The sequence below is a fragment of the Rhinopithecus roxellana genome, chromosome 10 (assembly GCF_007565055.1).
Source record: "Rhinopithecus roxellana isolate Shanxi Qingling chromosome 10, ASM756505v1, whole genome shotgun sequence".
Lineage (NCBI taxonomy): Eukaryota > Metazoa > Chordata > Mammalia > Primates > Cercopithecidae > Rhinopithecus > Rhinopithecus roxellana.
This window is the reverse complement of record NC_044558.1, coordinates 125,513,320-125,527,134: the sequence shown is the minus strand read 5'-3', so window position 1 is coordinate 125,527,134 and position 13,815 is coordinate 125,513,320. Positions and strand designations below refer to the sequence as shown.

Genomic DNA, 13,815 nt, shown 5'->3' with positions numbered 1-13,815 from the left:
AAGCAACTTGCAACAAGGAATACCATTGTGAAATTTTAGAATAGCATTGATACAGAAAAGCTCCTAAAAGAACTCAGAATAAAATAAAGGAAAAGAGAAAAAAAATAAGGAGAAAAAAAGAGAGAAAGAAAGGGGGGGGGTAAAGACACAGAGATAGAAAGTGACAGAAAGAAGGGAAGGGGAAGGAAGGGGAAGGAAGGAAAAGAGGGTGATGAGGAGGGGAGGAGAGAGAAAAGAAAAGAAAATACAGATCTGTAGCAGTTTTCACAGTAGAGTGTTCAGTGTTCAGACATGATTTATCAAATTTGAAGTAAGACTTCCAAGTAGCTGTAAGCCAAATATATTACCACGAATAGGATAGACCCTAAAAATAGTCTTCCCAGACCAAACGATGTGGGAAGTACGTTTGTTCCATAATGATCAGTTTCACATGCTCAGATGAAAAACAATCCATCAAAAATAATCACATACAAAAGTACTCTGCATGGGCAATCTGATGTTATATATATAGTTTAAACTGATGCTGAACTGTTAGGACATTGTTGAAATAAGCAATTATTAGTTTCATGAAACAGATATTATAGCCAAAATAATCTTGGGTTGTGGGTTAATAGAACTTTTGTATTTCAGTAGCCGTTATTATAATAGCTTCATCATTTGGTTAGGTAAATGTCCAGATGCGAATTTATCTGGAAGAAATTTTGGAGGATTTGTGATATCTCTAGCTCAATTTCTTTAGTAACTTGGATTGTAATTAGAGGTAAAACAAATAATTCTGATTTATAATAAACTATTTGTGTACAAGTTTTCATTTTGTTGTGAATAAACCTACAAATAAAAACACTTTGATAAGCACTCCCATGAGACTAACATAACCAACACTTAGTTTAATTATGATGATTGGGTAAAGAAAATATGGTGTGTATGTACATATACACACATATTATATACACACCATGTATATATATACACACAATTTTCTATATTTTATATATACACATTGTATGTATATATATGGTATATATGTGTGTGTATATATGGTATATGTGTGTGTATATGTATATATACACACACACATATATATGGTATACATATATACACAAACACACACACACTATGGAATACTACTCAGCCACAAAAAGGAATGAAATCATGTATTTCGCAGCAACATGAATGTAACTGTAGGTCATTATCTTAAGTGAAATAATTTAGAAACAGTAAGTCAAATACTGCATGTTCTTACTTATAAGCAGGAGCTAAATAATGTGTACATATGGAAATACAGAGTGAAATAGAGGATGTCAGAAACTCCAAAGGGTGGAAGGCAGGAGAGGGGTGGGGGATGAAAAATTACCTATTGGGTGCAATGTGTTACTATTCAGTAATACACTAAACACCCAGACTTCAAGGTTTATTTTATAATCAGCAGTAGGCATTAGACAATTCTTTATATTAAAAAATTAACCATACATTCAATTCAATTTCAGTTATATTCTTTGCATTCTACTCTCCCTCGCTCCCCCATCCTCCTTCCTTCCTTCTTTTTTTTTTTTTTCTTTTATCTCTTTCTTAGTTTTTTCTCTTTCTTTCTGAAAAGGCCTGTATTTCTATTATGTTATAAGTTAGTAATGGGACCTACCTCATAAAGTAATAAAATGATTTGATTTTGGATGTGAATATTTCTTTAGAGAGCTGTAAGAAAAGTTTAAGTAGTATAATGTGGTTATTAGAATGTTAATATTTAGCACCCATCATCTGAAGCAAAAAAAAAAAAAAAAAAAAAAAAAAAAATGGCGCTTCTGGTTCTTAAGAAAATATGTACATGCTTTTATTCTTTCAGTTCAGGTTTAAAACTTCACTCTACTTCAGTGCCAGGCTGCTTTAGAACCTCCTTTGAATCCAGGTGGAAGTAGGGAGGAAGAGGACATGAGGAAAGAATGCCTGTACATTGATAACAAAAACTTATATGTTGTTTTCAACATCCTCTACATTATGAGGTTAAATCTTGCCTTCCTAAGAGTCAGGGAACTCAACCTCTAAAAACATCAGAAGGTTCTTAAGACAAAAATAGCATTTCTCCAAATAGAGAAAAACATCTAATTCCATGGTAAAATAAGTCGACTGGCAAATTTCCTTTTAAAAAAGTAATTCTTGTTACTATTTATATAGTTGCAGAAATTAAAGAGATCATATCTATTTCTTTCAAATTTGTAACAAAGAAAAAATGCAATTTGGTTCAGCAGTTACCTTGCCGATCCCACAAATTGTCATACCCTCTCTCTTGCCCCATTTTCCTTTGTGGAGTCTGTTTCTTCTTTTGGAGTAGACACATCTCCTTAATCACTAATCACTTTTTCCTCCCTCTCTCTATGGTTCCTGTTTATGTTTAAAGATTTACTTACTTTTTGAAGACCTTTATATCCACATGTTCTGCTTTCCCCGGTCCTATTTTAGCAACAACCCTGTTTACTGTAATTTTAATTGTTTCCATTTTCTCTTAGTAGAGTGTAGACTCTATCAAGGCAGGAAAATCATGATTTAACAATAGTGGGTCATTAAACCTAACATAGCTTTAAAATATATTTGCAAGTAGAAAATGTTTGTTAAATAAATGCATTTTTAAAAAAGCAAATTATTACTCCTGTGATCAACTTAGCCTAGAAATGAAACTTTTTCACTTGGGCCTCAAAATTTGGTACACACATGTAGGCTTGTTGTATTTGTTGTAGAATTTTTACATATCTAAATTGGGAGATAAAAGAGGAAGAAAGTAATGGGGTAGTAGGGAAATCTGACAAAAAGAAATATGAAAAACTCATCGTTTTGCAAATTAAATTTACCTCTTTATTATGAAGCAGGAATGAATCATGCCAGAATACCCCTTCCAAATTTTCTTACCTTTATCATTTCTCTTTTCTAATTTCAATGTACTACAGAAGAAAATACGACAGGTTTATATTTATTTCTTTTCTAACAAATGACATTGCTTTAGTTTTCTCCAGAAATATTGCTGTTGTCTATTGACAAAACATTTTTTAAAGGAGAAATTACTTATTAAATAAGACATTGGATAAATTAAAACTCTGTAGTGCCCATTTTTGCTTCTTGAGATTCTCATGTGATTCACAAACATGGTCTAGATACGTATTTGCATTGAAATCAAATCTAAACTTCTAAATCCTAGATAGTTGTGCTCTTTTTATGATTGAATGAATGGATTTCCCTTTTTCTTTCATAGAAGAAACCCTAGCAGATATAGGTTCAGATACTAATAAAACAAACCAACACAATCAAAGTAAATTTAGAGATGTTTACCTGTCCTGTATACTTTTTTTTTTTTTTTTTTTTTTTTTTTTTTTTTTTTAGGTCCTAGGAGAAGGTAGATTCCAGGTACACAAAAATGGAGAATTGTAAGCTAAGGTTCTGTTATAAATATATACATATTTTCTTTAAACCCTTTAGGTCTAAAGAGTAACTCTAGTTTTTTAAAAAAATGTTATACGAAAACTGAGTTGAAAACTACTCTAGGAAAACATTTTAAAAGTTATTGTTGGCTGGTAGGAATATGGGGCGGAGTTGTTCTTAGAGAAATGAGAGCAGCAATAAAAAGGAAGCTTTAAAAAAAGCTTGTCACAGGGCAGCATAGTTCCAGAAGACAGTACTGACCAAGAAGCAGAAAAGCAAGATGAATGATGTGAAACTTGCTGTCTTGGGTGGTGAAGGAACAGGCAAATCTGGTGAGTGGTGATGTCTTCTGTGTTATAATAGAGTACAGAAAGAGTGAGAAACTGACATGTTAACCATTAACCATGTATTTTATATATATTTCATATAATGAAAATACATCTATAATAACATCTCACTGGGATGATAGGCACATTATTTTTCATCAGGAGTTTCCATTTTTATAGGCAAGTAACTATGTTTATAGAATATATAGGCAGGTATAGCAAGATAAATATCTGAAATGTTAATTTGTATATTATTCTACTGATGTTTACAATTCATAGGAATAACAGGAAATTTTTACATCACTATCCCACCTACTTCTCCCTTCAACACACCTGCCCTCATACCTACTAGTTGCCAAACAATGGCCTTGATAGAACTCATCTGCTCTGAAACTAGGGTAGGGAGATATTTGGAGATTTGTGGATTATATTTTAAATACAGCATTACTGAGATGAAAGAACTTTGCGGGGCATGGCTTGGTGGATGTCCTGGAACTGAGCAATAATGTGCTCTAACTTTGGAAGTCATGTTTTGTTTTGTTGTGTTTTGCTTTGGTCTTGGTCACATTATAATGGTGGGATGCTACCAATAGGGCCACTTGAGCCTAAAGAATCATGACATCTTAACTGGCCAAACCCAGGAGCTGTGACATGATGAACGGACACCGGAGGTTCTTTTTCTATTTCCTGGATTTGTAGGTCCCTACATCCTTAAATAACTGCAAATACTTGGTAGTGTCCTTGTGACTATTACATATAGCACTTTGAAGCCAGACTGAATTTGATAGAGAAAATAAACAGATGTCAAACTTCTTGCATCTCAAATATGAGAAATCTATTTCTGTTACAAAAGGTAAGTGGCCTTATGTTTTTGCGGTAATGAATTAACTGCATAGTGATTTAGATGTGCAGCGCTTTAAGATCACTTCCTTTCCAGTTTTCTAATCATTTGTTTGTACCATGGAAATATTGTTAACTACTATTTAGGACAGAATTTGGTAAAATTGTAAAGTCTTTATGAATTCTTGAATATCTTTTATTTCAGAACTAAAAACTCATGCACATAACCAAATTTTCTGTTTCATAAAATATAACAGCCTTAAATCTAGGTTGTTTGCTTTGCAGCTCTTACAGTGAGGTTTCTTACTAAGCGATTCATTGGAGAATATGCTTCTAATTTTGGTAAGTCACTACTCTAGACATTTTTACCTTAAAATTTTTAACATCATAATTAAATCCCACTTAAGTACAGAGATGCATTTTGATAGACTATACCATTTTTATGCGTATAAAACTGTTTGTTTATTCACATATTCTGATTAGAAATGTCAAAATAGGTACTTGGATTAAATGTTCTTTTATGGTAAAATTCACCCAATTTGATGTTAAGACTGGTTTCAAAGTCTGGAACTGGAAAAACATTAAAACTGAGATCCTCTCTTCAAAATATTGTAGAACATGTAACTGAATATTTCTTGTAAGGTATAAAACAACTTTGAAATTAAGTCAACATTCTTTAAAAAATAAGAAAATTGATACTGAAACCACAACAAAGGAATAAAGTTTACTGTTATTGTAAAACCATAAGAAAATAGGAAAATTATGCCTTGATTAAACATTATATTATCTAAGTAATTTATATAAATGTAGAAACATTTAAAACACATGCCAGGGCATTTTGATAAAATTTTGAGATTATTTCATGAACTATTCTGTAAATTTGTTTGACTAGAATTAGCATAATATATGGGAAACAGTACAACATAAAAAGTGAGAAATTTTGCCATAATTTCGAGCATATTTTTGGCTCACCAATTAAATATGATGGTGCTAATATCTTGCCTCATTGAAGAAATGAGATGAGGAGATGATTTTTTTTTAAATAAGGATAGTAGATTACAGAAAATATAAAAATTGGGAGAAAGGAGAATGTTTTTGTTGATTATTACTTAGACTAAGGGAATTTATGATTGCAAGTGTGCTTTTCCATGAGAAACAAACAAAAATCTTTAGCATTTAATCATGAAGTAGCATAATCGGAGTATCTCAGAAAATAGCTTTAATATATTACATTGTGTTTTTCCCTACATGAATTCAACATGGTATTTCAGTCCATATGACATTATGAACATTTTAGGGCAAGAGCCTGAAAACTGATTATAGAAAGCTCAAAACATAAAAAGAAAAAATTCCTGTTGTTTCATTTGTGAGGGCAACGACATCAGTCAAAAATGTCAACATAACATACAAGTTAGGACTCGAGCATAAGAAAATGTCCCAGAACTAAAAAATAAAACAAACACAGAATGATACACCATCCAAATAACAACAAAAGCCCTCAACGTAAACTTTGATATAGTATAGTTGTATAAACTAATGAAATGTTTACACATTTCTGGCTGTTACATCTCAATGTAAGAGACCTAGAGGCATTTTTGGAAAGCCAACCAAATGATCAAAAGCTCAGTAACTCAGAGGGCAAACTAGCAAAAATGATTCCACTTTGTATATTAAAACTAGAAGGGGAAATAATACAATTCTAAAAATGTGAGAATTGATGACACTTGCTGGCAGTTTTTGAGATTTGAGAGTGAATAATTTTAGTTGACTAGAAGGAAATAATGTGGTTTGGAGTCAAGAATAAACCTATAAAGTTTAGAAGAACCTGACTGAAAACATAATTTAAGGTTTCATGAAACTGTAACAAATTTCATTAAATATAACCTGGTAGGAGGTAAGAAGTCAACCCTAATCCTCTGAGAGAATTTGATCAGATAAGTGATGTGATCTGGCTACAAGGTTCACTTTTACTTCTGTGTTGAGAATACTCTAGAAACAGGAAGGGTGTTAGAGGAAGGATGGAAACAGATGACTTAGAAGGCTTTGTGATAAATTAGGCAATTAATGATGGTGGTCTAGACCAGATTGTTAGCAATGGAGATGGTGAGATACAGACAAATTCAAAATATATTTTGAACATAGACTAAAAGAATTTTAGAGTAAATTTTAGAATAAATATGTGACATAAGACAAATAATCAAGGATAATCCTATTTTCTTTTTTTACCTGAAAAACTGCAGTTATGGATATGCCATTTAACAAAATGGAAAATTGTAGAAGATGCAGCCTTTGCAGGGATATCAGGGGTTCAGCTTGAGGTGTGTTAAGATTGAGATATCTATCAAGTATCTAAATGGAGATGTCCAATAGTAAGTTATTTGTGTCTGGAGTTCAGGGATGAGGTCTGGGCTTCAGACGTAAGTTGGGTTCATCAGAAATAATTGGCATGTGATGGCTGGGAACTAGAAGAGATCTGAAAAGGAATGTAAGAAGAGAAGAAATCTATGAACTGGATCCATGTTTGAGATGCGAGAAGTCAGTGGGGGCAGGGAGAGGTGAACAAAAAAGATTAAGACAGAACAACAAGGAATTAAAAAACAAACAAAAACTGGAGACAGTGTTGCCTTGAAGGTCATGTAAAGGAAATACTTTAAGGAGGCAGGAATGATCAACTGCATTAAGGCTACCAATAAGGCAAATAAAATCAAGATAGAAAATTAACCATTAAGCCATAATACATTTAAGCTAGAAGAAATTTTTCATGTTTGTAAGATGTGGCTAATTATATGGTAAAGAGGAAAAAATTATGATATATAAGAGGGAAGTAGAATTGCTGAAGCCATGTCTCTCAGCGGGTGAGGAGAAGTCATCACTAGCTGAGAGTGAATGGGTTTACTTTAGATAGGAACACAGATGTTCCACGCACAGTAATAGGAAGGAATATAAATATATGGGCAAAAAGGTATGTAGGTGAATATAGATAGTGGTGAGATTCATTTGTAAGAAACATATCTGCCAGGCGCGGTGGCTCACGCCTGTAGTCCCAGCACTTTGGGAGGCCGAGGCGGGCCGATCATGATGTCAAGAGATTGAGACCATCCTGGCTAACATGGTGAAATCCCGTCTCTACTAAAAATACATAAAAAAAAAAAAAAAAAAAATTAGTTGGGCGTGGTGCCACACGACTGTGGTCCCAGCTACTCAGGAGGCTGAGGCAGGAGAATGGCATGAACCCGGGAGGCAGAGCTTTCAGTGACCCGAGACTGGCCCACTGCACTCCAGCCTGGGTGACAGAGTGAGACTCTGTCTCCAAAAAAAAAACAAAAACAAAAAAACAAAAAACCAAAAAAACATATCTGAGTAAATACAACAAATACATGCTTTCGGTTACCAGCAATATAAAAAGGGCACAATACGATTCCACTAAAATGTGTGTGGTTGAATTTATCAGACTATGATTCAGATATGAGTTCACATTCAGAGTATTTTCATACTGACAGTGAATATGCAATATTTTTACAGAATCTATCTATAACAAGCACTTGTGTTTGGAAAGGAAACAACTAAATCTGGAAATATATGACCCTTGTTCTCAAGTAAGTAAAACAAAACACCTTTTTTTATTGATTTATTGATTGACTGATTTTTAAATAATTATGATTTTGAAGATTATATGGCAGTAAGTGAAAAAAGTGAAAAGTTGCAGTGTTAAAACCAAAGTTTCTTCTCATTTTAATTATTAAAAATTTAAGAGATTATTTTCTTGTGTTGTTAATTCTATTACCTGGCATCTCTAAGTTCATGTCAAAAATTGTATCACAAATATCTTTAAAATTGCAACATTAGGCTGTTTCTATATTTCTATCAGCTCACAGTGTCACTGTCAGAAGATAATAGTTTATTGGCTTATCAATTCACTTTTTATTTTCAACTAAGTTGCACTTATAACTAACCAGTTGTCAATAGAACATAATACATAAAATAGATTTTCAGTACAAACCTGCTTGTCTATTCATATGGGAAAACAGTTAAAATGGGATTATACAAATAAGAGAAAAATGACCATTTATTCAGGATTTCAAAACAACTATATGAGACAGATCATTTAGGGTAAATAAAAATATACCTTAAGTATTTAGCTAAACCTTTATAATATTTTTTATTTTTATTGATTTAAATCTAGTACCAGAAATCAATAGATATTCCACTCACTGACAGATAAATGATATATATTCACAACAAATATGTGGGTATTAGTTCAAAAGACAATTATTGTAGCTCATCAAATTTTCTGAAAAAGTGGAGATGTTTTCTTCTAGAAAAGTTATAAAATTAGATAGATATAACTTTATTATAGTTCTGTTTTACATTTAATCACTTTTACTTAAAGACAAAGAGTAATAAAGAACTATATTTTAGAAAATATCAGTATTTAACATATTGATGTATCTTCCAGCTGAAGTGGGTCTCCATTAGTTGACTGTTTAAAGTATAAAAACACAGGTATTAGATCCCAACCACTCTTAATGTACTTGGTTTATCTTCAGACACAGAAAGCAAAATTCTCCCTCACAAGTGAGCTTCACTGGGCAGATGGGTTTGTTATTGTGTATGACATCAGCGATAGGTCTTCGTTTGCTTTCGCGAAAGCACTGATCTACAGAATCCGGGAGCCACAGACTAGTCATTGTAAAAGGTAAGGAAGGTATTTTTCATTCCTTTCTCCTTTCTTTTTAGTAAATCATCATATAGCTGTAAGCATCATTAGGAAGGGTTTAATACAGCCTTCCAATTACAAAATTTAACAGCCCTGAACAATTCAGCTTCCCATTCCACAGGAGTTACACATGTAGTAAAAGGAATAAGATGAGAATGCTTTATATCCTGGCTGCCATAAACAGTTACTTGCCCTGAGTAAATGGCTATTTTACAAGACAGCTTCTATTGTTAACATGACACTCACTTGCAAAATAATGGTCCTTTGTATATAAGATAGTTCTCTTTCCAACCTTTTCTTTCCATTCTCACAAAAATGTTAAGGATACTAAATAAATTCAGATTTATTACGTTTGGCATCCCGTGAAATCCAATTCCTAGTCACTGAGTTGTTCAATCTATCAAAGCAAAATAGACGGAATAATCAAACTGTTTACAAATTCTAAATATGAGAATACATTTTTCTCCATTTTACCTGCTAAAGGGCTGATCAACAATTCCTTAGTCTTGTCTTGACACAAGGAACTATGAAAACATGATTGTGCCTTAAGCTGTTGTTTCATTAGTAGATAAAAGTTTAAGCATCTGAGTTTCCAATTTAAGTTTTCCCCATTTTTCAGTCATTTTGGCCTTTTCCATTTGAACTATTTTTGCTCAACTTTCTGATTGTAAAAGAGTCTTCGTGCTTTTAACTAATTTAGCCCTTAGAATCTAAATAGTATTCTAATCTGGTAAGTAAAAAAAGCACAATATTACTGAGAATTGGTATATGTACTTTTAGTATCTATTTTAAATGCCCACTATAAAGAAATCATGGGATAATAATTGATAAAGTATTTCCCTGGAGTTAGATGATGTACATTCTTGCTTTCCTTTGATTTGGCCTAAGTAAGCCACTTTAATCTCTAGAGCTCTTTTTTCTAATTATTTAACTGGTGGCAGCAGGATAGGAGAAATAGATGAGATTTTACTAAGGCGTCTCATAGCTCTTATTTCCTATAATATTACTGATATTTTAGAACTCCATTGTTTCAATCATTAAATATCTTATATTTAAGCATCATGATGTAGGTAAGGGACAGGAATAAAATTCTGACATTTCTTCAAAGTAATCACTCAAGAACACTTAAAAACATATTGAAAGTATAAACATTTGTATTGGACATTTTTCAGGAAATATTTCTAATTTATTGACTAATTATTTGAATGCTTTCAGTTCTCAATCTGTAAAAAGACTAGGAAAGCAAAATGTATCACTATTTCATTAAATTATATCTGATATTTGTGGCCCACCCTTGAAAACCTATGTATATATCCTTCCTCATTTACTGTTTTCAATAATTTTATAAACTAGACTTAAAAAAGACCTTAGTAACATTTTTAAAAGTTCACCACACATTGTCATTTGAATGAAACCAACTTTTAGTGGAATCGGGGCCAGTAAGAGTTGAAGACTGACTGTGTGCACCCATTTTTTCCTTGTAGTAGATATCTTTGCAGTGTTCTATGCCTTTTAAAGCCTAGTGATTTTAATATATTCTTCAACTCAAACTATTTTTGTATTGTTTCATTATAACCAAGGAGGACACATTTTATCTTAACAAAGACACATTTCTTAAACAGGAGAGTTGGACAAGTTCATGAGATTATACAATTTTCTCTAGAGCATGTTATAATGGATATTAGTGGAGCAAAAAACAGCAATAAATATTGAATATTTTTGCTTATGAAAATTTTATCTAAATTGACTGTTCAATTATAGTAACTGTATAAGTAAAGAGACATTTGCTAGCTCTTCCCTTACAATTGATAAGGAACATGAAAAGTAACACTTAGTCAGCATCTTTCATTGCCTGGGCCTGTGTTAGGTATTTTTATATACATCATTTAATGTATACAGTCTCCATGAGCTTTAATGTCTGAGAATTCTGTGTGAAGATTATTTTACCATTTTTAAAACTTTGAATTTAGGTTCGGGGTAGATGTGCAGGTTTTTTACACAGGTAAACTTGTGTCATGGAGGTTTGTTGTACAGATTATTTCATCACCCAGGTGTGAAGCCTAGAACCCATTAATTTTTCCTGATCCTCTTCCTCCTCCCACCCTCGACCTTCCAATAGGCACCATTTGTGTTGTTCCCCTCCGTGTCTCCATATGTTCTCATCATTTTGGTCTCACTTATGAGCGAGGACACGCAGTATTTGGTTTTCTGTTATTGGGTCAGTTTACTAGAGATAATGGCCTCCAGCTCCATCCATGTCCCTGCAGAGGACATGCTCTCTTATTTTATTTTTTGAGACAAGAGTCTCACTTTGTCACCCAGGCTGGAGTGCAGTGGCATGGTCTTGGCTCACTGCAACCTCCGCCTCCTAGGTTCAAGTGATTCTCCTGCCTCAGCCTCCCGAGTAGCTGGGACTACAGGCGCCTACCACCACGCCCGGCTAAGTTTTTGTGTTTTTAGTAGAGGTGGGGTTTCACTGTATTAGCCAGGATGGTCTCAATCTCCTGACCTCGTGATTGGCCTGCCTCAGCCTCCCAGAGTGCTCGGATTACAGGCATGAACCACTGTACCTGCCCTCTCTCATTCTTTTTTATGGCTGCATGGTATTCCATAATGAATATGTACCACATTTTTACATTAAAGGAAACTGAAAGTGGGAAAGATAACAATCATATTTTGGTTAGTAGACAGCACCAGAATTCAGTAATAGGTTCATGTTACTTCAAATCCTCTGCTTTAAGAGCTTTGTTGCTTCTGTGCTATTTACATTTTATCTAAAATGATTTTAAGTAATTGGGGCTATGTGTAACAATACACACACATGACCATAAGTAACACACATACACACTATTTTTTCTTTGATTTATAATCCTTTGGCTATAAATCTGTTTTTTTAAAAAAGTTGTTAAAACAATCTTGCTAAAAATTGTGTGTCTCTCTTTCAGAGCTGTGGAATCAGCAATGTTTTTGGTTGGCAACAAACGAGATCTTTGTCATATGCGAGAGGTTGGCTGGGAAGAAGGGCAAAAGCTGGCACTGGATAACCGATGCCAATTCTGTGAACTGTCTGCAGCAGAGCAGTCTCTGGAGGTGGAAATGATGTTTATCAGAATTATCAAGGACATCCTGATAAACTTCAAACTCAAAGAAAAGAGACGACCCAGTGGATCTAAATCAATGGCCAAATTGATCAATAATGTATTTGGAAAGAGAAGGAAATCTGTTTAGTAGACATGAAATGACTATGAACCACAGCTGTGTTTTCAAACATGCAGTTTGCCTTTTTGGTTGTTTTATCCTGTTCACTGTCCTTCACACAGAGCCTTTCATTTATTATACAACACTGCACTCACCCTAACCTACTGGTGGACAGCTATCCAGTTTGCCTTGCCAAATATACTCTGCTTATGTGAATTTATTAAATGACCATGCCATAGTTTGTGGTTTACCTTTATTTTACATAGTTCTTTTGAATGAAATGGGTACTTACATTCATACAGTTAATAGATTACAGAGCTTAGTTTATCAATCTATGAAAGTTCTTGATTTATTTAATAGAATTACATGCATTTAATTTAAAGGTGTCTTTACAATAATTCAGTAGCTTACATAGTATTATGCATATTTTGTAATAAAACTTAGACCTTAAGCAAATTCCTTCCCCAAGAGTATATATATTCTGGAGTTGATCTGATGAAAAAGTCTGCCCTTCTTCATTTTCATGTATCATGCTATGTTAGCAAGGGTCATTGTCACAGATATGTTAATTTATAGAGCTAAGGTCATTTTCAGATCAAAAGATTTAGAAATTCATACATCATAGGGCAGACAGAAGTAAAAACTTGTTGGGGAATTTATAACCTTAAAGGCTTTGTTGCTCTGAAATAAGTATTTGTGGATTAGGTACAAATATTTTGGTTCTTCTCAGGTTACTCTAATTACTGTTTCTTTCCGAAGACATGTTTCTACCTCCTAGACCATGGTACCACTGCCACAGCCCTTGTGGACCTTTGACGAAAGATGTCTTTCAAGTTGAGATCCAAGGCTTAATTTTGGCCAAATTGCTGACAAATCAAAGTTAGGTCTCAGGCACAGGAAATTACGACAACACGCAATGCTACGTGTACATACTTGATTAATAAGTATTGTCAAGACCCTGGGGACCCAGATGGGTGAAGACCTTTAATAGAGAGTGTTAGAGTGACCTTGGAGAGGGGTGAAACAATATTAAGCTTGACAGGAGAAAATTCACTGACATGAGATCACTCACCAGGAGTCACAATGCAACATTGTAAGAGTGACACCTAGAGCTGGTCTAAATAGATTTGCTGTTCGTTAGAAGTCTGACCTTGACGATACACTAAAGTAAAAGTAATGGGAAAACAGAAGCTTATGTGGTAGTGTACAAAATTGGTTTAGAACGTTTATAAAGACGTGAAGGAGTTTAGGGTTACTATATTAAATTAGTCCCAAGAACCCAGTGTTTGACTGCAATCCCTGGGAGAATTCAGGGGAACTTCCCTTATT

General features: G+C 33.6%; 1 protein-coding gene across 1 annotated transcript; it reads left to right on the top strand.

Annotated features, from left to right (window-relative positions):
- The first annotated feature begins 3,634 nt into the window (after positions 1 to 3,634).
- RERGL (RERG like) lies at positions 3,635 to 12,724 on the top strand. Its single transcript, XM_010367184.2, has 5 exons — positions 3,635 to 3,737; positions 4,857 to 4,913; positions 8,094 to 8,167; positions 9,119 to 9,267; positions 12,234 to 12,724. Exons 1-5 carry the CDS (start codon positions 3,686 to 3,688, stop codon positions 12,514 to 12,516), a joined length of 615 nt encoding a protein of 204 aa, XP_010365486.1. The 5' UTR covers positions 3,635 to 3,685; the 3' UTR covers positions 12,517 to 12,724.
- Positions 12,725 to 13,815: the final 1,091 nt, after the last annotated feature.